At 39.7% G+C, this 22457-nt stretch overlaps 1 protein-coding gene across 2 annotated transcripts in view; it reads left to right on the forward strand.

The window, feature by feature from the left end:
- Window positions 1–22457, forward strand: part of PGM5 (phosphoglucomutase 5) — a 183780-nt gene that overhangs the window by 99056 nt on the left and 62267 nt on the right. For both annotated transcript variants that reach the window (XM_005581869.4, XM_045373149.2), the window contains one exon: window positions 8746–8861. In XM_005581869.4, coding sequence (XP_005581926.1) covers window positions 8746–8861 — 116 coding nt within the window. The remainder of the gene's footprint in view (window positions 1–8745; window positions 8862–22457) is intronic.

Raw genomic sequence — 22457 nt, forward strand, 5'->3', positions numbered from 1 at the left:
TGGCTCACTGCAATCTCTGCCTCCCGGGTTCATGCTGTTCTCCTGCCTCAGCCTCCCGAATAGCTGGGACTACAGGTGCCCGCCACCACGCCTGGCTAATTTTTTTTTTGTATTTTTAGTAGAGACAGGGTTTCACCCTGTCAGCCAGGATGGTCTCGATCTCCTGACCTTGTGAGCCACCCGCTTTGGCATCCCAAAGTGCTGGGATTACATGCAAGAGCCACTGTGCCCTGGCCTCTTTTTTTTTTTTTCTTGAGACAGAGTATCACTTTGTTACCCAGGCTGGAGTACAACGGTGCAATCTCGACTCACTGCAGCCTCCACCTCCGGGGTTCAAGTGATTCTCCTGCCTCAGCCTCCCAAGTATCTGGGATTACAGGTGCCCACCACCACGCCTGGCTAATTTTTTGTATTTTTAGGAGAAACAGGGTTTTGCCATCTTGGTCAGGCTGGTTTTGAACTCCTGAACTCAGGTGATCTACCCTCCTTGGCCTCCTGAAGTGCTGTGATTACAGGCATGAGCCACTGTGCCAAGCCTCTTTTTTTCTTATTTGGTTAACGTGATGCATGTGACATGATACCTGGCTGTTATTTTAATTTTCATTTCCCTGATTTACTATGTATTTTCATATTGGCCAATCAGTCTTCCTCCTTTGTGACTTGCTTAGGTCATCTGAGTTTTTCTTATCAGTTTGTAGGACCTCTTCATTTAGATTAGCCATTAATCCTTCCATTTTATGCATTGCAACTATCTTCTCTCAATCTATGGCTTACTTTGTTTTTTGAGTGTCTTTGACAAATGGAAATTTTATAATTTTTAATGTGATTACATTTATCAATTTCTTATATTTAGACCCAACTTTTAGAATATTCTGGCCATTCTTTATCCCCCCCCTTATAGAACATGGGACAGACAGTGAAGTCCCTGTGGCCTTGCTGAAACAGCATCCAATATGAAACACCATAGCAAGGAACAGGTGTTTGCTTTGGGAACACTGATAATGCCATTGTATTTCAATGGATACCCATGCCTCATAGAATTACTGTTACTCATAGAGTAGTGAAGCAGCATTATACAAATACTAGTCTTCTCTGTTCTTTCTTCTTCTTTTAGAGCAAGTATCCATTTATAGTTGCTGTATATTCATTTAATGTACAGTGCCTAGATGTGTCCTTTCCCTTGTGTCTTATGACATAGATTCAACAAGATTTCATAATACTAAGAAAACATGCCAATTGGACATAGAAAAGACAACAAACAAAAATAGTTTAAGAAACATAAAAAGCTTTGTTTTACAGAAATGCTTTATCTCCTGGGTTGGAGCTGTCATGTCAGCGATTACCACTTTTAGTTTATAGGAGTGAATGAACTGATTTTACATCTTCCAAAAGGCTTCAATAAGAGGTCTGTATAACCTGGAAAATATAAAACAAAACAAAACAAAAAGATAAGAAGATGATTCATGTCTTGCTAGTCTGGGAACAACTCATGGAAGCCTGAAGGGTAGCTGACAATTGTCTCTTAACTGTCTCTCAACTTAGCTGGAGCACTTGAGACTTAAAATTCCCCAGCCCTAGACCCTTGGCAATTTATTTTCTTTGAAAATAACCAGAGCCAGGAACAGCTTACATTAAAGTGCTCAAGCATCAAGGTTGTAAATACAGACACTTGTTAATTTCCCAGATGTAGGGGCCCAGATTATTTAACAGTTGAAGAGAGTGTGGTAGTTTCAATTTTACTATTTTTCTCTTGGATCTTTGGTCAATTTCCTAAAGCCAAGTTTTTGTTTTGTTTTGTTTTGTTTCTTTCCAGTAAAGTCAGGATTTTCAGAAATCTGCCTGCCAATGTTGCCTAACAAAATTTAAGATCTAACTGGAAAGAGTCCTTTTCCCCATGACACCTACCTAAAATGAAAGTGGAGAAGCTTCTAGGTAAAGCGGCAAAAAGGCCCATGGGGTTGGGGTCCACCTTTATATGTTTTATAATTGGTCAAACGCTAGAAGTTTAGAGATACTATGAGACATGCAGTTATCTTTTGCTTTTTCTTTTAAATATTCTTTAAATGATATATTTAGTTCCCTTTGGGTTAAGTGAAAGGTCCAGTACTAAGAGCAGTGACAATATTGCAACTCTGTAGGCCATTTTGCAAAATTATATACTATCCCATTTGAACCTTACAACCTCTCTGATAAGACAGGCAAGGAAGGAGTTATTTAATATGTGGATTTTGAGGTTTAGACCAGGCTGAAATAATGGAGGTCCCAGGATTGAAGAGCCCTTTGCTAAAATTTATATATATGGTTGAAAAACTTTTGTAGTTCCCTTATTATAATAGCCTCATGTTTTATGTTTATTTTATTAATACCTGAAAGTGTGAGTTGTTCCATCCAAAAAAATGGGTTTAAGAGTAGATTTTAAGATTGCTATTAGAAAACCAGGTTTAGCTGAACTCTGCCTCATTCATATATGAACCAGGTAAGCTTTCTTAAACAGACTTTTAAAGTACAAACTCATATAAGCCTTTTACCATAGAGCAGCCCCAGCCAGCAGTGCTAGACATCAAAGAAGGGATCTGGGAGTGAACTCATCAATGTGAAAATATTGAAGAGCTAACTTGAGGGCTGTTGTGTTAAATGTCTGTTAGACATTAACCAATATATCCAGGATGCTATTAAACTCCATCTTCAGTAGTTTGTTTCTTGGGATTATGTAAACATCGCTAATTCAAACATGCACTTAGTCATAACCACTGCAGAGAGCTTTTTGTTTTAAATAAACTTTTAATTGAAGTATAATGGACATACAGAAAAGGCACAACTCATAAATGTTTACTTCAAGGAATTTTCCACCAAATGAACATACCTTGTAACTACCATCTGGATCAAGAAACAGAATAGCACCTGAAGCTTCCTTGTTCCCCATTCTGATCACTTATTCTCTCTCCTCCTGAGAGGTAACCACTATTCTGACTTTTCCCATCAATGATGAGTTTTGTCTATTTTTGAATGATACATAAATGAAATCATACAGTTTATATTCCTCTGGGTCTGGCTTATTTTACTCAATGTTATGAGCATGACATTCATTCTTATTGTTTCATCTAATGGCAGGCAGTTCATTTTTGTTTTCCTAAGGTACTCCTTTGTGTGAATATACCACATTGAATAAATACACCACAATTGGTAATAATTTGCATCCCTTCAACAGTACATTAGGGCTCCACATCTTTACCAGCACTTAGCAATACCACTCTTTCCAGCTACTCTTGTGGATACATAGTAATATTTCACTGTAGTTTTAATTTGCATTTCTCTGATCTCTAGTGATGTTGAGCATCTTTTCATATGCTAATTGTTATTTGAATATGTTCTTTTGTAAAGTGCCTGTTCAAAACTTTTGCCTATTTTTTAAGGTTATCTGCCTTAAAAACAAAAAAAGAAAAAAAGAAAAAAAAAACCTTGTTTAAAAGAGTTTTTTAAAACATAAACTGCATGTAAGTCCTTTGTTAGATATATATGACACAAATATCTTTTTCTAATCTGTGTATTTGAGGGTCTTAAAAGGGGTCTGAGAGTTCAGGGTGTAGAAAATAGTACCATGGGCCCTTCTTGGCTCTCAAGAAAGTGGACATTTGAAGACAGAGGAAAGGAAGAGACCTGGATCTTGTGCTCTTTAAATCTGTCACAACTTTCTTGAAGGAGGATTCCAAGAGCAGCTGGATATGCCTCATGCACTTGATATGATCAGCCTGTGTTTATTTGGCTACTTTCTTGCAAGGTAAACAAAGAATCATCAATATATGATATTCCGGTCGACTCTTATCATACATAATGATATAGCGCTTTGGGTTAATAAATATTTGAATACCTGCTATGGGCAAGCACTGGCCAGGACACTGAAGGCGCAAAGGTGGATATGTCAGCACCCCTATGCTTAGTGAGCTTTCAGGGCACTTTTAAGGTACTTTTGTATTTACTATCCTGTTTGATCACATAAGGGTAGCGTGACCATCAGAATGGTAAGATAAAAGTAATGTGTCCTTTTGCTCCTCAAACCTTTGATGATCATTTAGTCACTGCCCCTCATTCTGTAAGATCTGTCTTTCTAAGATATGCCTTTGCCACATCCTAATAGCCCCACTAATTAATACATGGAGAAATTATCTTTTCTCAAAATGACTAATTTAGATAAAACATGCAGAAATGACTTAATTATATTTTAAAGAAAACTTCAAGGAGAAAAGACCATAAAAATAGATTTACTTAGTCCCCTGCTATTTAAAAACCCTTTTAACAACTCCTTAAATAATATTTATTAGTCAACTGAAATCATATAGCATTTATTGAGGACAAGTCTGGAGAGGCACTGTTTTATTCTAGACATTGAAGGAGCCATGAAGACATATAAGATGCAGGTCCTGCCCTCATAGAAGTTCTAGCACATTGGTGGTGGTGATAGTGTTTGTGTGTGGAGGGAAAGTGTTCAGTCAGCACACAGCATGTGCAAGGACAATGTGAACATAAAGACCTATACCACGGAAGCTCCACAGTGGGAAGGGTCACGTGGATTGATTTCAGTGATGAGGAAAGGACTAGATTCATTAAGATAGTGTAGCTGCTACTATAAAACTATCCCCAAGATGTATAACCACTCAAGCACATAAAAAGGTGTTTTCAATCTCCTAAAGTTAAAAACAGGTATTCCTGATTCATAGTTGACTCTGTACCAGATGGTGATTCAGAGATCCAGGTCCTCCCCTCTCGTGGGTCAGCTATCTTCAACATAAGGCTTTTAAGGTTGCTGGATTTGTCCACATCAAGCTGGCAGAAGGAGAAGGAATGTGGAAAATGAAAAGATCTTATAGCCAGATCTGAAAGAGGGGTTCCCTTGGCTAGAACTTGAGTTTCATTGGCTAGAACTCAGTCACATGACCACAGCTAATTTCAAGGGAGGTTGAGAACTACAGTCCACCTGTGTGTCCGAAAAGATGAGATGGATTTTTGACCACCTAGGAGTCTTTGCCACAGGCTTTGTTATGGTTTGGAAGTTTTTGTCGCTTGCAATATTCATGCTGGAACTTCATTCCTTCCAAAAGTCAGGTGTTGCCAATGTGATAGTATTCAGAGAGAGGGCCTTTAAGAGATGATCAGGCCAGGAGGGCTCCTTCCTCATTAATGGCATTAAGACCCTTATAAAAAAGCCTTTACACAGAATTAGGCTAGCTTTCCTGCTGCCTTTGCCATGTGCAGCAAGAAGGCCTCACCACACCAGATGCTGGTGCCTTGATCTTGGACTTCCCAACCTCTAGAACTGTGGGAAATAAATTTCTATTTTTTATAAATTATCTAGTACAAGCAATCCCATTATAAGAGCACAAAATGAAATAACAGGCTTTATGCTGGAAAAGCATTTAAGGTAGGTCTTCAGGCAACTTGAAGTATTCTGACAGAGGTGAGAAAGAAGGATTAATCCAGGAAAAATGAATAGCATATAAAAGGACTGGGCAATATACAGCAACAAAACTTAAGGGTATATTTGGAAAATAGGAAATCATTCATCTTGTTAGCAGCATAGAACACATAAGGAATAGTGGGGAGAAACTGTTGGAAAGCTAGGTTGAGACAATTTCCAACCTAAGTCACATTTTAGGAGGTTTTAAAATTCAGACTAAAGAGTTATATCGAGCATAGTTTTCAGGCTCATTCTCACTTGCAGGAAAAATGTGGCCCAGGTTACTTTCCCTTTTTTCCCTTCACACTCTGGCCTTTCCTAGGAAGTGGGTTCTCATGTTTATCTCCCCCACACAATGGCAAGCAGCTGGGGAGAAGGGTTCAGTCCCTCAGCATGGGCAACTTCGTTTTCAGCTTTTGTACTAGAGGATTTCAGAGATTCCAGGGGCCTCCTGCCAAAAACCTGTCTAACGCATGGTATCTGCTGAATGCTGTGTTTGGGATGAATCCCAAGTTCAGGAGAGGGAGGAGAGAGGGAAATTCCTTTTTGACCCTAGGACACAATTAACTCATACCCAGCATCCTGGAATTTGATTACCCATATTGTTATTTTGGCTTGGATAGCTGCAACTGTGGCTCATAGTTATAAAAGTATCCATTCCTTTAAAATCCAGCCACAGCCTTCAGCTTGATGACCTCCTGACAGTGATTAATTCGAAAGGGTGGGAGCTGGGGAAATCCTTTTCCCTCCCTTCAGACCTGCCAACTTGGCTTTGAACCTACAAGAATGTTTTGGTCAGAGAACATACATCCCCACACCCTGTACCCTCACTCTCACCCTCACCTCTGCCCCATGTTGCGCATTTTATTTGTCATCCATATGCATTCATCTTTGTTGAATTAACTTTGATCCAGGCTTGACTATGTGCTGTCCCAGAAGGCTTCTGTGTGACTTATTCTCTCTTCCTTGAGCTTCTGACGATGAAATTAATGTTTTTCTGACCTTCCATAGTCTTCTGACCATGAAAATAATGTTATTATAAAGGTAAATGAAAATTTACCTTTGCTGTACAGTTTGTGGATGGTTTCTTTCATTGTTCCTACCAGGATGTAAGCATGATTCTATAACTTTCTTAAACCATTGAAAAAGAGAGAAGACAGAATATTTGAAATAACAGCTGACCACCTGAAAAGTGCTTTTCAATACAAACTGGAAGAGGCAGCACACAATTTTTCAGTCCTGAGCACATTCATTGTATTTGGGGTTTGTGAAAAGCGAGGTGTTCACCTTCCCATGGCAAGAGTTTCTAGATGTTTTTTTCCTTTAGCTGGCTGCAAAGCCAACCTAAAGGAATCATTACTATGTGGTGTATTTTATCCTGTGTTTGTCTTTCTTCCTCTTCTTTCTCAAGACCCTCATTGATCCCACTCTATGGTCATCCCCTGCACTCACAGCCTTTAAATAACTAAATCTTGCTGTTGGTAGGCATTTGGTGTTTTTCTCTTTCAGTTGCTAGCATGTGGGGAAGATGAAACTCTTCAGGCCAATGTCTGTGGTATCAGCTCATTCCCTAGCCTGCTTTGAGATCTACATCCCTCATGAAGCACTAAGACATTTGAAGAGACAGGATGGTGTAATGGAATGGAACATGAAGAGAACTAAGCAGATCTGGGTCCCATTTCTAGCACTGCCCCTTACCTCTGTGAGACTTTGAACAAAAACTTGACTTCTCTGAGCCTGAAACTTGACAGCATTGATAAGTTTTGGCTGTTTTTGAATTTTATCTAAGTGGAACAATACAGTGTATATACCTTTGTTACTGACTTCTTTTACTTAATACAGATGCTCTTTAACTTAAGATGATATTGCCTCCTGATAAGCCCATCTTAAATCAAAAATATCGTTAAGTCAAAAATGCATTTAATGCTGGCAACACAGCACACAGTCTCTGATGTATGATGGTTCAACTTAAGAGTTTTTGACTTTATGATGGTGCAAAAGCGATAGTCATTCAGTAGAAACCACAACCCCACCATAAGTCATAGGAGCTCCTCAACTTACGATGGGATTGTATCTGGATAAACCAATCATAAAGGGGAAAAAATTGTAAGTCAAGCCATCATAATCCAGATCCTGTCTGGGTTGTATTTATGAGAGTCATTCAAATTGTTGCATGTGGCCATAGTTTGCACAATAGGATTTATAGTATTACATTGTATATCACAAATTATTTGTCCATTCTACTTTGATGGACATTAGGATTGTTTCAATTATTACAAATTGTGATTCTATGATCATTCTTGTAAAATCTTATATATACACCCGGTTGAGCAACATTGCACACTGTGTTCCCCAGGAAGCAACTCTGAGAGATATTTGCTTTCAGGAAGTTTATTCGTTTCTGCCTTCACGATCAAAGTTGCATTCAAGATCAAAACTTACGGGGGAGTGAGAAAGGAGGATTGAACACAGAGAAGTTGGATTGAAATGCAGTCACAACAAAGGCCTCAGCCAACCTGTGGGGAGCTCTGGAGCTGAAATGGCCCTCTAGAGTTGTGCAAAATTGGGGCAAGGAGGCCAGGTCTTTATAGAACCCTTTATACCAGTCACTGAATGTGGATTAACCCAGGCATGGGAACATGATTTGGGGTGAGACATCTCTCTTTGGCAAAGAATAGGGGCCACATCTGCGAGCTGTCAGCAATCAGCATTCCTAGTAGCTGGTAGGATGCATATTTTCATCCTAAGATGTCTAAAGTGTGTGTGTATGTGTGTGTGCACGCGTGTGTCCATTGGGGAGCAGGTGGGTGGGTGTGGTCGGGGTAAATCTGAGCAGCACATCACAGTGTCTGCTACATGTCATTAGTAATTTCTAGGAGTTGAATTTCTGGTTCATAGAATATGGGTAAGTTCATCTTTAGTAGATACTGTTAAACAATGTTGCAAAGTGTTTGTGCCCAAATACCCTCTTAATTTAGATTCTCATATCCCCACATGGACTCTTTCCAAAAAGATAAAGAAAAATGTATAGAAGTGAAACAAATGTAAAAAATATTCTGTATATTAACTTAATATTTTCTATATGGTGGAGAAAGCAAAGTTGAGAACCATTGAAATGGGTTATTTATTATTTTCTAACTTATGACTTGATATCCTGAAATCTGTCAACACTACCCAGATTGTTCTGAAATCTAGCTATGGAATTAGTAGATCCTAAAGACTTCCCCTACTATGCTGAGAAAAAACTGAAAATGAGGTATATGAATCGACTTTTCTCAAATTTTGTTTTTCAGAGTGGCCAAATCAATGAAGGTCCCTGTATATGAGACCCCAGCTGGATGGAGATTCTTCTCAAATCTGATGGACTCAGGACGGTGCAATCTGTGTGGGGAAGAGAGCTTTGGCACTGGTAGGCTTTGTTGGGTTGATGTTACTGGGGAGGGTGGCTGCAGCCTTTTGTGATCTCAGTTTGGAGACCTGTGAACTTTCTGTGAATTACACAGGAACAGTTAAATAGAGGCAAAAAAGTCAGAAAAACCTAGTAGAGTATGTGTTGTGATATGCTTACCTCTTTTGTCCATTTTGTTTCTTCTTTTTAGAAATTTCTCTTTCTTTAAAAATTTATATTATGGAAATCTTTAAAGTGTATAAGAGTAGAGAGAATATTGCATTGAATCCCCATGTTCCTGTCACTTCCATTTCAACTGTCATAAACTTGTGGTCAGTCTTCCTTTATCTCTACCCTCATCCACAGGGGAATGTTCCTCCCTGATTATTGTGAAGCAATCCTCTGTAGCTTATTGTTTTATCCATAAGTATTTCAAGATGAATCTTTAAATATAAGGGCTCCTGTTCAGAAAAAAACACATAACCACAGTACCATTATCACACCTAAAATATTAAAAACATTTTCTTTTTTTACATACTTTAAATATGTCATCCAGTTGTTTTCTGGCTTGTATCATTTCCAAGAAGTTGGATTTAATTTTTATATTTATTCCTCTGTATGTAAAGTACCCCAAAATCTCCTGCCTTTGGCTGACTTCAATTTTTTTTAATCTTTGATTTTCAAAGGTCTTATTATATTAATGATATGTCTAGGGGTGTATGCATGTATGTGTTTAACTCTGTGTGGGGTTCTCTTGAATTCTTGGCTCTGTCATTTGTTGTTGTTCATTAATTTTAGGAAATGCTCAACTATTATTTTTTCAAATATTTCTCCTTCCCCATTCTTCATCTCTTGTCCTTCTGAGGCTCCAATTACACATGTGTTAGATAATTTGTGATGATAAATGAGCTCTTACCTTCATTGTTCTGATTTATTTCTCCCCTTTTTTCTTCTTGTGTTTCAGTTTAGATCATCTCTATTGGAACACCTTTTAGTTCACTGATTCTTTCCTTAGCTGTGTCTAATCTGCTGATGAGCCTGTTGAAGGAAATCTTCATCTCTGCTGCTGGTTTTTTTTTTTTTTTTTTTTTTTTTTTTTTAGCATTTATCTTTGACTCTTTTAAAATATTTTTCAGCTCTCTGAAATTCCTCATCTGTTTATGTAATTGTTTATCTTTTTCATTAGCTCATTTAACATATTAGATATGGTTATTTTAAACACCCTGTCTGATAGTTCCAATCTCTGGTTCTTCTCTGACTTTGATTCAGTTGATTGCTTTATCTCTTGACAACGGTTAGGGTTTTCCTGCTTTTTGTAGATCTCCTAATTTTTTACTGAATGCTGAACAATATGTGGATAAGAACAGTAGATATTCAGGTCAATTGTATTTATGCCTAGAAATGGGTACAACTCTTTTTTGGGGCAATTAGTGTGGAAGGTTAAGTTAACCTAGTCAAGCAGTGAACTGGATTTGGGTTTTACTGTTTCTGTTTTAACCTTCAGTGAACCACAGGTTTCAAATTCCCCCAGCAGTGGCATATTTTTACTGGGTACTGGAACTGGGGAAGGGTACTGGAGAGGTTTTTAAGTGGTCCTGTTTCACCCTTAGTTTTCAGTAGCGACTGCAAGTCTGTGACACAAAATAAGAGTTCTATCTCCAGGCTCTTAAACCTTCCCTGGTAGCACTGACCTCTGACTAGTGTTGGTGCAGGATTCTGAGCACAAGATTTCATACCCTCTCCCCAGAGGCAGAAGGGTTCTTACTTTTGCCCGTCTCTCAGAGACAAGAGATCTTTTTCTGGACCTGGGGATGAGAAGGTTTTCAGCGTGTACACCTAGGAGCGTAAAGCGTTTGTTTCATTTGAGAGAAGGGTTTTGAGGAGCGGAAGGGCTTCATGTTTGTCTCCCAGCAGCAGCTGATCATTGCTTGCATACTTGTACCACCACGTTTCCCTCTTTGTTCCTAATTTTTTGTGAGGACCCAGTGGAGATCTGTGGAAAATAACTTGAAAATGTGCCCCTTGTACCTGGGACCCCAAATGATTTTAAAGTAACGTGAGAGCCTATACTAGGCCTTTAAGAATTTTTTAAACTCTTACATGATTTCTTATTATCTGTTTTTTATGGCAGCCTCCTCTTTCTCCTGTGCTTTGCCAAAGCTGAGAGAGAGCTTTCAGGATCTGTCTCTCCTTGGAGTGGCTTCTCTTTGGAATTCACTTGACTGTCTTGTTATCTCAGATCTCTGAGTTCAAGAAAACTTATCATGTTTGAGATTTCCTGGTCTTTTACCATTGCTAGGACGGGAATAGCTTTCTCTTACTGATTTCCATATCCTAAAGAGAAGTACACAAGTGGAACTCCGAAAGTAATTTCTTAATAATTTCCTCTATCTTCATTTTCCCCCTTCCCGTTAACAGTTTGTTCTAATTGGATCTAAAATATCTTACATTGTAATTGGCTGATATGTCTCTTAAGTCTCTTTTAATCTACATTTCTCTTCTTTACATTTTGCCCTTATTATTTATTCATTGAAGAAACTGGGTCATATTTCCTGTAGAGCTTTAAAATTGCCTTAATTTTGATGCTTCTGTCCTAATTTTCCTTTCTAATTTGCTTAATGTTTGTATGAAGAGAAGCTATTGATTAATATGGTTTTTCTCTGGTTTGCAACTTCCTTAGTTGCAATTATCGTAATTATTAATATAATTATCATATTAATTGTAGTGGATTTTTCCAAAAATTCTATATTCTCTTGGAATTTTAAAATATACAGTCATATAATCTATGGATAAAATATTTTTCTTGTTTTTCCCCTAATATCTACAACCCTTCCCCTCTCCCTCTCCCTCTGTCTCTCTTTTTCTTTCCTCAGGTGTACATGTGAATGTTTGTCACACAGGCAAACTCGTGTCACAGGTGTTTGTTGTACAGATTATTTCATCACCCGGAAATTAAGCCCAGTATCCAATAGTTGTCTTTTCTGCTCCTCTCGCTCCTCCCACCCTCCTCCTCAAGTAGATCCCAGTGTCTGTTGTTTCCTTCTTTGTGTTCATCAGTTCTCATCATTTAGCTCCCACTTATAAGTGAGAACATACATACACCCTTTATTTCATATTCTTATCTTATTTCAGTAGCTATCATCTTCAAAATAATAAGTAATAAAAAGTTAATTTTAGTGGCAATGGATTTAGTATTAATATTTTACCATCTGTTTTGATGATTGCTTTTTAATATTGGTAAAATCTTTATCATGTTTATATAGACTATTGTTCCCATTCCTATTTACTTAGAGTCTTATTAGAAATGACTGCTGGATTTATCAGGTACCTTGTCAGAATCTAGTGATATATTAATATGTTTTTTCTTTTTTGTTATATGAATATAATGAAATATCATAATTGATTTCCTGGTATAAACTCATACTTGAATTTCTGAGAATAAGTCCTATGGGTCCTGCTTAAACAGATTATAACAAATTCACTCTAAATGATCATAATGAGTATTTCAAGTCATGTTGGGCTTCATGAAGGAATTTTTCCTGGGATGTTTTCTCTTCTTACACGAATCAGTTGGACCCTACCAACACTACAATTAATAGTACATGAGAGATATCACACATTTTTGTTTCCTGGGACAAAAAGAGACCATATCAAGCTTTCTCAGGTACTACTGTCTAAATTCAGGATATGCAGATGGTAGCTCTGCTCTGGACAGCCAAAACTAGTATACCCTTTTTCTGCTGGGGCCCTAACAAATAGAGTGATTTCCTTCCTCTTTGGTGTGCTTAGACCAGTGACTGTAACTCAAAAAATTAGAAATTATATATCGTATACAATAATTCTGTCACTAGTTAGTAAAACAAATCTAGAAACTGGAATGAAAAATGGTAAGTACAGGTTATCCCTTTTCTCTGTCTTTATAAGCATTTATTAAGTGTTTATATTATAGACTTTTAGTTTCCAATTAAAGAGATAAACATTCCATGTGTAAGCCATGTTACGCTTTTAGTAATAAATATTTGCCTATTTCAATTCAATAAACATTTATTCAGTGCTGACACAGTACCAGGCATTGTGTTGGATGGTGTGTAGAATACAAAATGCTCAGCACCACACCCTTCTGAATTTCTGAGCACTTTAGGGCATATAAGAAAGGTGCACTTGGAAGTCCAAGGAGGGAGGATCACTTGAGCCCAGGAGTTTAGGACCAGCCTGGGCAACGAAGTTAAGACCCCATCTCTACAGAAAATAAAAAAATTAGCCAGGGGGTGGCATGTACATGTAGTCCTAGCTACTTGGGAAGCTGAGGCAGAAGAATCTCTTGAACCCAGGAGTTCCAGGCTGCAGTGAGCTATGATGAGCCATGCCACTCCAGTCTGGGTGACACAGCAAGACACTGTCTAAAAAGAAAGAGAGAGAGAGAGAGAAAGAAAGAGAGATGCATAGATGATTGCTCTACAAAGCAGAAACTTTGAAGCCCCGCAGTTGAGGAGTAGAAAGTGTGCTATGGGAGAGGGCAAAAGGAGAAAGTGCTTTTGGGCTGGAGATTTGAAGCACACTTTATGAGAGATGGAAGTTAAATGAGTGCTTACAGAAGGATTGGGGCAGTGGATGTACACATAGAGAAGAAAGAGCAAGGTCTTGCCAGGGAGTGATGTCCAGGGAGGAATAGAGGTGGGAGAGCAGGGAATGTGGGGGCATGTTCATTTCATGCAGTAAAGATCCTGTTTTTGAAATGTTCATGTGTGCATGTAAATATGCGTACATGCATGTATGGGTATAGCAGGTTGCATGGAAAAATGTATTTATTGTAGGTCTTAGTCAAAAAAGTCTAAATTTAAAGACTGGTTCTATAGCAGAGGTCAGCAAACTTTTCTCATAAAGGGCCAGATAGCAAATATTTTAGGCTTTGGGGGCCAAGAGGCCCCCAGATTGTGAGACAAAGGTCTCCATCATAATTACTCAAATCTGTCATTGTAGCACAAAAGCAATTATAGGCAATACATAAGCAAATGAGCAAGGTTGTGTTTGAATAAAACGTTAATTACAAAAAATTAAGTCCGGATTTGGCCCATGGGCTGTAGTTTGCTGACCTTTGATGTATAGGGTAGGGTAGAGAAGGAAGTTTCAAAAAGTAGTATTGGAAATACAAGTGAGGGGGCAATTCTTGAAGCCCTTTGCCTGTGCATCTTGCATGCTGGGACTTGAGTCAACCAGAAATAGGATGCCACATTCTGCATGGTGGGAGGTCTGCTTACAGACACTGCAGCAAGCTTTGTTTTTAGACAGCTATGCCGATTGCAACACATAGGCTGGGCTTGAAGGTAGTTTTAAAAGTCTCTCAATTTATAGTTATCTATCATTTTCCTTTAAAGGAGCACAAGAGAGTTTTCAGTGTATAAGACTTTAAAATACTGCCTTCTCTGCCATTCTGCAGGTTAAAGTGACTTTAGGCTGCTTTGACAGACAAGATAAAGCCCCCGAGCCCAGGACACGGTTAAGTGACGCACTCGTGCCCATGGAGCTTGGAAAAGTTCTCCGCTTGAATTAAATTACAGTGGAACAGGTCGGGTGTGGTGGTTCATGCTTGTAATCACAACACTTTGGGAGGCAGAGGTGGGCAGATCACTTGTGGTCAGGAGTTTGAGACAGCCCGGCCAACATGATGAAACCCCGTCTCTACTAAAAATACAAAAATTAGCTGGGTGTGGTGGCAGACGCCTGTAATCCCAGCTACTTGGGAATCTGAGGCAGGAGAATCACTTGAACCTGGGAGGCAGAAGTTGCAGTGAGCTGAGATCGCACGACTGCACTCCAGCCTGGGAGACAGAGTGAGACTATGGCAAAAAAAAAAAAATTATAATGGAACTAAAAGACAAGTCCCCTGCCCTAAAGTGTATGCCACTTTCCACTGTGCTAATTAGTCTCTCCCATGAAAACAATGACTAATTCTCTCTCTCCCGCACTCAGCAGGAAATGCCCCATCGAAGTCTGAAGGAGTTAGGCCACCCAGCCTTGGAAAGAGAAAGTGGCTTTATTCTGCTCTTGCACTGAGCTTCCTTACTGCACTGAGCTGGCTGTGGCAGGATCACAGGGAAGGTTATTAAAAATGCAGATTTTCCACCCCACCCCCACTTTGAATCCCTGGCAGTGTGGAGCCTGAGAACCTGCATTTTAAATACGGATCCTCAAGTAATTCCCATGTGCAGTCAGGAATAGAAAACATTGCTTAAGGGAAAACCAGTAGTTTTGCTTTTCATGAGAATGAGTAGCAAGAATGTGCTGAGATGCCACACCAGGTTTGGACGTGGCAGTACAAAGGCACAGGAACGTCAGGCTGATGACCCATATTCGAGACCCTTGCCTACTATTTATAGACAAGCTGTGTGGCCTCTCTGACCCTTATTCACAACCTGTAAAAGTCAGCTGATCATAGGCGCTCTCCATCTTGGGATATGGTTTTCAGAATTAAATGAGCTAACTACAGGAGGAGAGATGGAAGATTCTAGCCTCAGTACAGGGGGGAAACTTCTAAAATTGATCCAAGCTTTCTCAACGGAAGGCTTTTTTCCAGCATGCCTGGGTCATGGAACTGAGTACCAACCAGAAATGTATAGTTTCATGCCAAGAAAGCTTCAAAATACAGATCTGCCTCAGGCTGAGAATGCCAAGCTTTTGCCCAAGGATAGATTGAAAAGAAGAAAGATGTATCCTGAGTGAAAATTTCCCTTGCCAGCATCTTGAGCTCTCAGAATTTACCAAGGTCATAAGCTGGTGACAGGTGTCAGTGCTGGGACTTCTCTCCCTTGGAAAGCTCCAGGTCCTGGAAAATAGGAAGCCTGCATTTCTTGCTCTATTGAAGAGCCAAGGTCACTTAAGAAGCCAAGTCATATTTTGTGCTGGGACCAGGTATGCACCCACTTCCTGGGAAGGGTCTCAGAAAACTGCTTTACGAGGGAAAAGGAGAATGTTTTGTCAATCCTCAGACTTAAATAGAAGAAGATTGTTCATCTAAATGGCATTCTGGCTACTCCTCTAAAGTTCCAAATTTGAAGAAATCTGGGCTTGTTCCCATACACAAAAACATACTGTGTTAAAACAGTAACATTAAGATCTGATAAAACAAAAACTTAGACATTTTGGGGGGAATTTGTTGAAAATGTTCTATTGGTTTCCATCATTATCATTAGTTTTCTAAGAAGTCATACCATTTTGGGAACATATAAATTGTCACAGCCCAGAGCTGTGTTAATACTCACAGGTATACTGAAGAATTGTTCTCTTTGTGAATGCCTAGAAGATCTCCAAGCCTGGCTACCATCTTCAGTATTATTATTATTATTACGTTGGAGATGGAGTCTTGCTCTGTTGCCCAGGCTGGAGTGCAGTGGCACTATCTCGGCTCACTGCAACCTCTGCCTCCTGGGTTTAGGTGATTCTCATGCCTCAGCCTCCCAAGTAGCAGGACCACAGGCGTGCGCCATCACTCCTTGGCTAATTTTTGTATTTTTAGTAGAGACAGGATTTCGCCATTTTGGCCAGGGTGGTCTAAAACTGCTGGCCTCAGTGATCTACCCACCTTGGCCTCCCAAAGTGCTGGGATTGCAGGCATTAACCACCATGCCAGCCACTATTACTTTTGACTATGTATTCTTTAAAAACTAATGTCAATAGTCATACAAATTTGCCAACAAAAATCAAGTGATGTAACAATATTTATTATTTCCAAGTAAGTACTTTGTTGAGTTTTTCATAAAAATAATAGTGTTTTTTTAATAAGCACTTAGTATGTACCTCTTGTATGTATTCATCTCTTTCTAGAAATTTGGAATTGAATCCAAAGCTCCTGGCATTAGCATGAGTTGTCCATACTTGTCACACCAAATTTTTCCACTGTGAACTCTGAGTACAGCCTGGTGCTCCTGAGGTTGACTGTTTTCATATGTGCGCAATTTCTAGCACAAGATGAGGCCCCGAGTATATGTGTATTCTGTGTCACAAGGACTCCTGAGTATCTTTCCAGTCTTCTGAGGTTTGCTGGATGCTTCCATGCATGGATTCCATGCCAATATTGTAAATGCCCTGAAGACAGGGCCCATGTCTATCTTGTTCAGCTCTATTTGTTTGATAAATGTTAGGCCCTAAGTAAATGGTTGTAGGATGGGTGGAAAGATAGAAGGATGAACGGTAGAAGGGAAGGAAGGCTGGAAAGATGAATGGAAGGTAGGTGGGTGGAAGGAAGAAACAAAGAATTTTCATTTTGTCATTTCTTCCTTGCATTACTAGTAGTTATCTTTTTGTCATCCTTAAATGGATGTGTTTCTGAAGATCTGGGTGTTTGGGTATCCCAAGATTTGGGAAAGTTTATAAAACAAAATTGCACAAATATAGACTATTTGGAAAGGGATGGGGAGAAATGTTATGAATGATAAAATTAGAATTATGTAAAATATATTTTTTAAATATTCTCAATCATTATAATCATCGGTACAAACTAATAGCTAACAACATGCTTCTAGGAAGATCCCCCTTCCTGAAACTAGTGTTAATAAACAGATTTTAAAGTATTTATAATTTTTGTATTAACTTGTTTATTTCTTATGCCTGTGGTTGTTGACAATAACAGAAATAGCCATGTTCAACAGTGGGCTAGGTTCCAGCTTTAGTGATCTTTTGTATGCACCAAATTCTTACTGACTTTAGCATAGTCACTTTGTGTTTTATTGTCTTATGGTTTATGTTATTATTCTCCAGTTACTTTGTGAATGAACATTTTATTTCCCCTGAGAGCTGTAGAGTTTGTAACATGTTTAGGGCCACGCCTCTTTCTTCATTTATATTTCACATATGAATGATGTATATCCTAACTGAAGATTGGGTTCACAGTAGTGCTGTTGCACAAACACTGAATAAGTTTAACTGTCTTTTATTTATACAATTATTACATTTCCTATTTTATGTCTTCAAAAGGTAAAATATAGGAAAACTTTAGTCCATTGCCTGTCTGGATGGTTATTCCCTGTACATTTGTCTGTTTTTGCATCTGCCAACTCTAGTCTCTAGGAGAGAGAAAGAGGCCATATAGCCATGCATTTAAGATTACTGAGGTCCTACTGCACTTCTTTTTCTTGTTTGTGGCCAGTGTGTATAAATTTGGCTGGGTTGCAGATGTGGGTTTAGGAGGCCATGATGACAGCATTATCATTGCTAGATGAGCAGTTTCTCTGTGGGGCTATTTGAAACAGTCTGAGTGCATGTATGCAGTTCAATCTAGGCTGGGCCAGAGCACAGAGGTGCTATGATTGACATCCCCGTGAGCCTTCTTACAAAGCCAGAAAATTGAAACTCCCTTCTGGATCTTCTGTAAATGATCAACACCTGTGCCGGGAAACAGAACTCTCACTTAGCATTGGAAGAATGTCTCCATTACCTGAGATCCCTTTCTTGGAGTCTCAATGGTCCCAGTTCCATTGATCCTTCTATTAATCCTCCAAGCTGATGAAAAGTGGTAAGAGGGAGTGTTGTGTGACACCTAATTGTGGAGCAGAAACAAAGGAGTGGGGCTTCTGAGACCACATCTGTACTGACCAGAGTATCCTGGGACTGACTGGGACATCATGGCCCCTGGTCAGAGACTGAAGACTTCCAAACCGACTAAGGGATTCTTTTCCCAGTGTCTAGTAAGGGACTTTTAACAAGGAGAACTGTCCCTTGGGATTTAGATACAATCCCTAAAGTTGTGCTTTGAGGCTTCCCAATCTGCATTCTAGGAGACTACTAGTTACTAGGTGGCCCCACTGAGAACACAGTATAGTGACTGTAGAAGTGACAGGTCTTCAACCTTAAAAGCCACTGGCGAGATTTTTGGTTCAGTGTATGACCTGTCAAGGAACAATTCTTAAACGGGGTATGGTGGTTTGTGCCTATGTGGGAGGCTAAGGCAGGAGGATTGCCTGAGGCCGGGAGTTCAAGGCCAGCTTGGGCAACATAGCAAGACCCTGTCTCTTTTAAAAAAAAAAAAAAGAGAGAGAGAGACTGGGTGTGGTGGCTCATACCTGTAATCCCAGCACTTTGGGAGGCCAAGGAGGGTGAACTCCTGAGGTCAGGAGTTCAAGACCAGCCTGGCCAACATGGTGAAACCTCATCTCTATTAATAATACAAAAATTAGCCGGGCGTGGTGGCAGTTGCCTGTAATCCCAGCTACTCAGGACGCTAAGGCAGGAGAATCGCTTGAACCCAGGAGGTGGAGGTTGTGATGAGCCAAGATCATGCCATTGCACTCCAGCCTGGGTGACAGAGTGAGACTCCATCTAAAAGAAAAAGACAACTCAGAGTCCTGTTGTTCCTATCTGCCTTGGTGACCAAAAAAAAAAAAAAAAAAAAAAAAATGAGTTGGGATATATGAGTTAGGAGCACGCTGGTATGCTCTGTGAGGGAAGTGTGCCAGCTGGCTGGCCATGATATGGTTAATGTGCTCCCTGCTCTGAGATAGATGGCTTGATGCCTCCTAAATGATAGACACAATTCCTAGCACTGCTTGTACTTTATTTTAGAGTCTTCTTCACAATGATGGGGTAGGGACCCTAATGACCCCATTTTATTGATGAGGTCGTTGAGGTTTAGGGAGGAATGTCAAGCCGCTGGCCAAGGTCGCACTGGCTGAGCCACAATTCAAACCCTACCTTGCTGGCTTCACAGTATCTGCTGCTGCTATTTTCAGGTCATGCTGATGAGTCATTTCCCACCCTCCCCAGTCCTCTCCTGGTTATTCTTTTGGATGAAGGTGGAAGGAATGCCAGGGAACTTGGGAGAATGGTGTCATGTAAACAGCATGGCATGAGAGGTTAAGGGACCCAGCTTCCATCTTGACTCCCCCTCTCTTGGACAAACAGCTTAGCTTCTCTGTGATTCAATTTCCTCACTACGAGACAACTTCGTTTGAGGGGATGATCTGTAGGTTTCTTCCATCATGATATTTCAGGTTGCTTCTAACTAGCTACCCTTAGTGAGGAGCAAATCTGATTAATTAAATGTACTACATACTATAGAGGCATTCATTTATTCATTCAATGAACATTTACTGCACACCTTCTATGATCCAGCCCAGGGTAGAGTGAGGAGTAATTTCAGACACAGGCCCTTCCCTCAGGGAGTTTATAGGGTGTTGCTGTGGTCAGGATATCAGCCTTGTGTGAAACACTATTTATTATTATTTTACTTATTAAATGTGTTGTGACATAGAATTATTCATTGGGAGCCACATTGCCCACAGCACAGGATGTGTCCTTTGCTGCTGTCTGACTCTTCTGCGCTCACACCTGACACTGACAGACTTACATGTGGGAGAGCTTTTTTCTCTAGTTGATGAACATTGGTACATTTAAGAACATGTTTTTAAGCATAGAAAGGTGACTTTTTTTTCAGTGAGTCTTGCTTTTTTGCCTGATATTAAAGATCTGAATGTAAGTGGTTTGAGAAATGAAAATCAATCTATCAGTGTACCGATCTATCTATCTCCATCGCAATTCTGTAGCATGTTCTCAAATCTCAGGTCCACCCAAAAAGAGTGGCCCCACTTCAACCTCATAACTCCACTATTTTTCAAAGACAAAGTTTTGTCTTGAGTAGCTGAAAAAGGATGAAAAGAATTTCACTGCAAATTAATGAAAACCATTTCTAAATGAGAAAAGGTAAACTGGAGAAATAAAGGGAAAATTTGCAGCTTGTCCTTTAGAAAGCCTGCCCCAGCTCTCACCACACAAGATGCTTTACCTGCTTTCTTGCAACTCCTGAGGGCCACAGCATTGCTGGGATAATCCAGTGGCAGTTGTCCATAGACTTTGGAGCCAAATTGCCCAGCTTGGAACCCTCTTTTTACCACTTAGTAGCTGTGTGACCTCATACAGATGACCTAAGCTCAATCTCTTATTTGTAAAAGGGGGCTATCAAATTGTGGAAATTAAATAATAGATGCATAAAATCTCCTAGCACAGTGCCTGGTGCCTTGCTGCTTTCTTCTTAGAATGGAATTTAACCTCCTTGTAATTGTGCTTCAAAAATAATCAGGAACCTTTTTGAGTGAGTGGCCTTTCTTATTGTATGACCAACAATCCTGGTTTGTCCAGGACTAAGAAGTTCCATGGGATGTGGGACTTTATGTGCTAAAAGTGGGAAAATCCCATGCAAACCAGGATGAGCTGGTCATTCCAAAGCTGGCAAGGTCCTCAGTTTTCCAGATGAAAATGGCAAGGAGAGACCTTGATACTGAAGCTGACTCCAGTGAGAACCCTCATGTTAGCAAGGCCAGAGCCGTGCATTAAATGGGAGACCAATGGCTGCTTTCCCTTAGCAACACATTCAAGTAAAAAGAGGAAGAGGCCTAACTCACTACCCTCAGCCAATCTGCCCCAAACATGAGACTGCATACGGTCGGTGCCTTTCTGCTGAAGCGAGTGGCTCTCAAGCCTGGCTGCCTGTGAAAATCACCCAAGGAGTTTTTTAAAAAGCAGTACCAATGCCTGGGCCCCATCATTAGAAGTTTTTATTTTATTGGTTCAGGGTGAGACCTGAGAGTTGGTATTTTTTAAAAGTTCCTTAGGTGATTCTGATGTGCAGTGCAGACTTGAAAATTGTTAACCTATGTTACAACTTGGAGTTGGCAACAGGTGCAAATTGACTTACATTTTTCCTAATTGACACATTTAGAATTTCCTTATCTGACTTTCAGCTGTAGTGGCTTGATCTGTTAGTAATGCATGTGATGCTTTATTGAGCTGTGTCCACACTGGTGTTTCCATGTGAAGAAAACACCTTTAAGATGATTGAGCATTGTCTTTATTTTTCCTTTTCTTTTGTGAGGGCAATATACTTACTAGTGTACTGCCTAGCTCACATAGCATGGTTTTGAAGATTGAGAAAATTCAAAGTTTAATTTGGGTGGAGGGGGAACAGTGATATTTCTCTAGGAAAAAAATAAAAAACGGCCTTCTTTTTTTGTACCAGTTTTTGTTGGAGTTATGGCAGAGAAGAGCTGAGCGCCCTCTTTCTGGTGTGTGGGTGGAAATGGCTGCTTCTCAGGGCTGCTCAGAATAAGGTTGCATGGGCTTTGGGCCGGGCTACATTGGATGAGAAAGGCAAGGTGAGTGGTACTTACAGCTTTGGAAATATGGGTACATTCTCCCTGCAATGTCCTGAGCCAGGCAGCAAGCTTCAAAAATTGTGCTGGTGTTATTCAGTGCTAAAAAATCATGCACTCTCAAGCCATAAAAAGACATGAAGGAACCATAAATGCATATTGTTAAGCAAAAGAAGACAATCAGAAAAAAAATACATACTAGATGAGCCCAACTATATGACTCTAGAAAAGGCATGTTTTAAATGTGAATTTCTATGCACCATTGACAACTTTCTTTATTTTTATTTTTATTTTTTGAGACGGAGTTTCACTCTTGTTGCCCAGGCTGAAGTGCATTGGTGTGATCTCAGCTCATTGCAACCTCTACCTTCTGGGTTCAAATGATTCTCTTGCCTCAACCTCCCAAGTAGCTGGGATTACATGTGTCTGCCGCCATGCCCAGCTAATTTTTTTTTTTGTATTTTTAGTAGAGACGAGGTTT

The sequence above is a fragment of the Macaca fascicularis genome, chromosome 15, assembly GCF_037993035.2.
Source record: "Macaca fascicularis isolate 582-1 chromosome 15, T2T-MFA8v1.1".
Classification (NCBI taxonomy): Eukaryota; Metazoa; Chordata; class Mammalia; order Primates; family Cercopithecidae; genus Macaca; species Macaca fascicularis.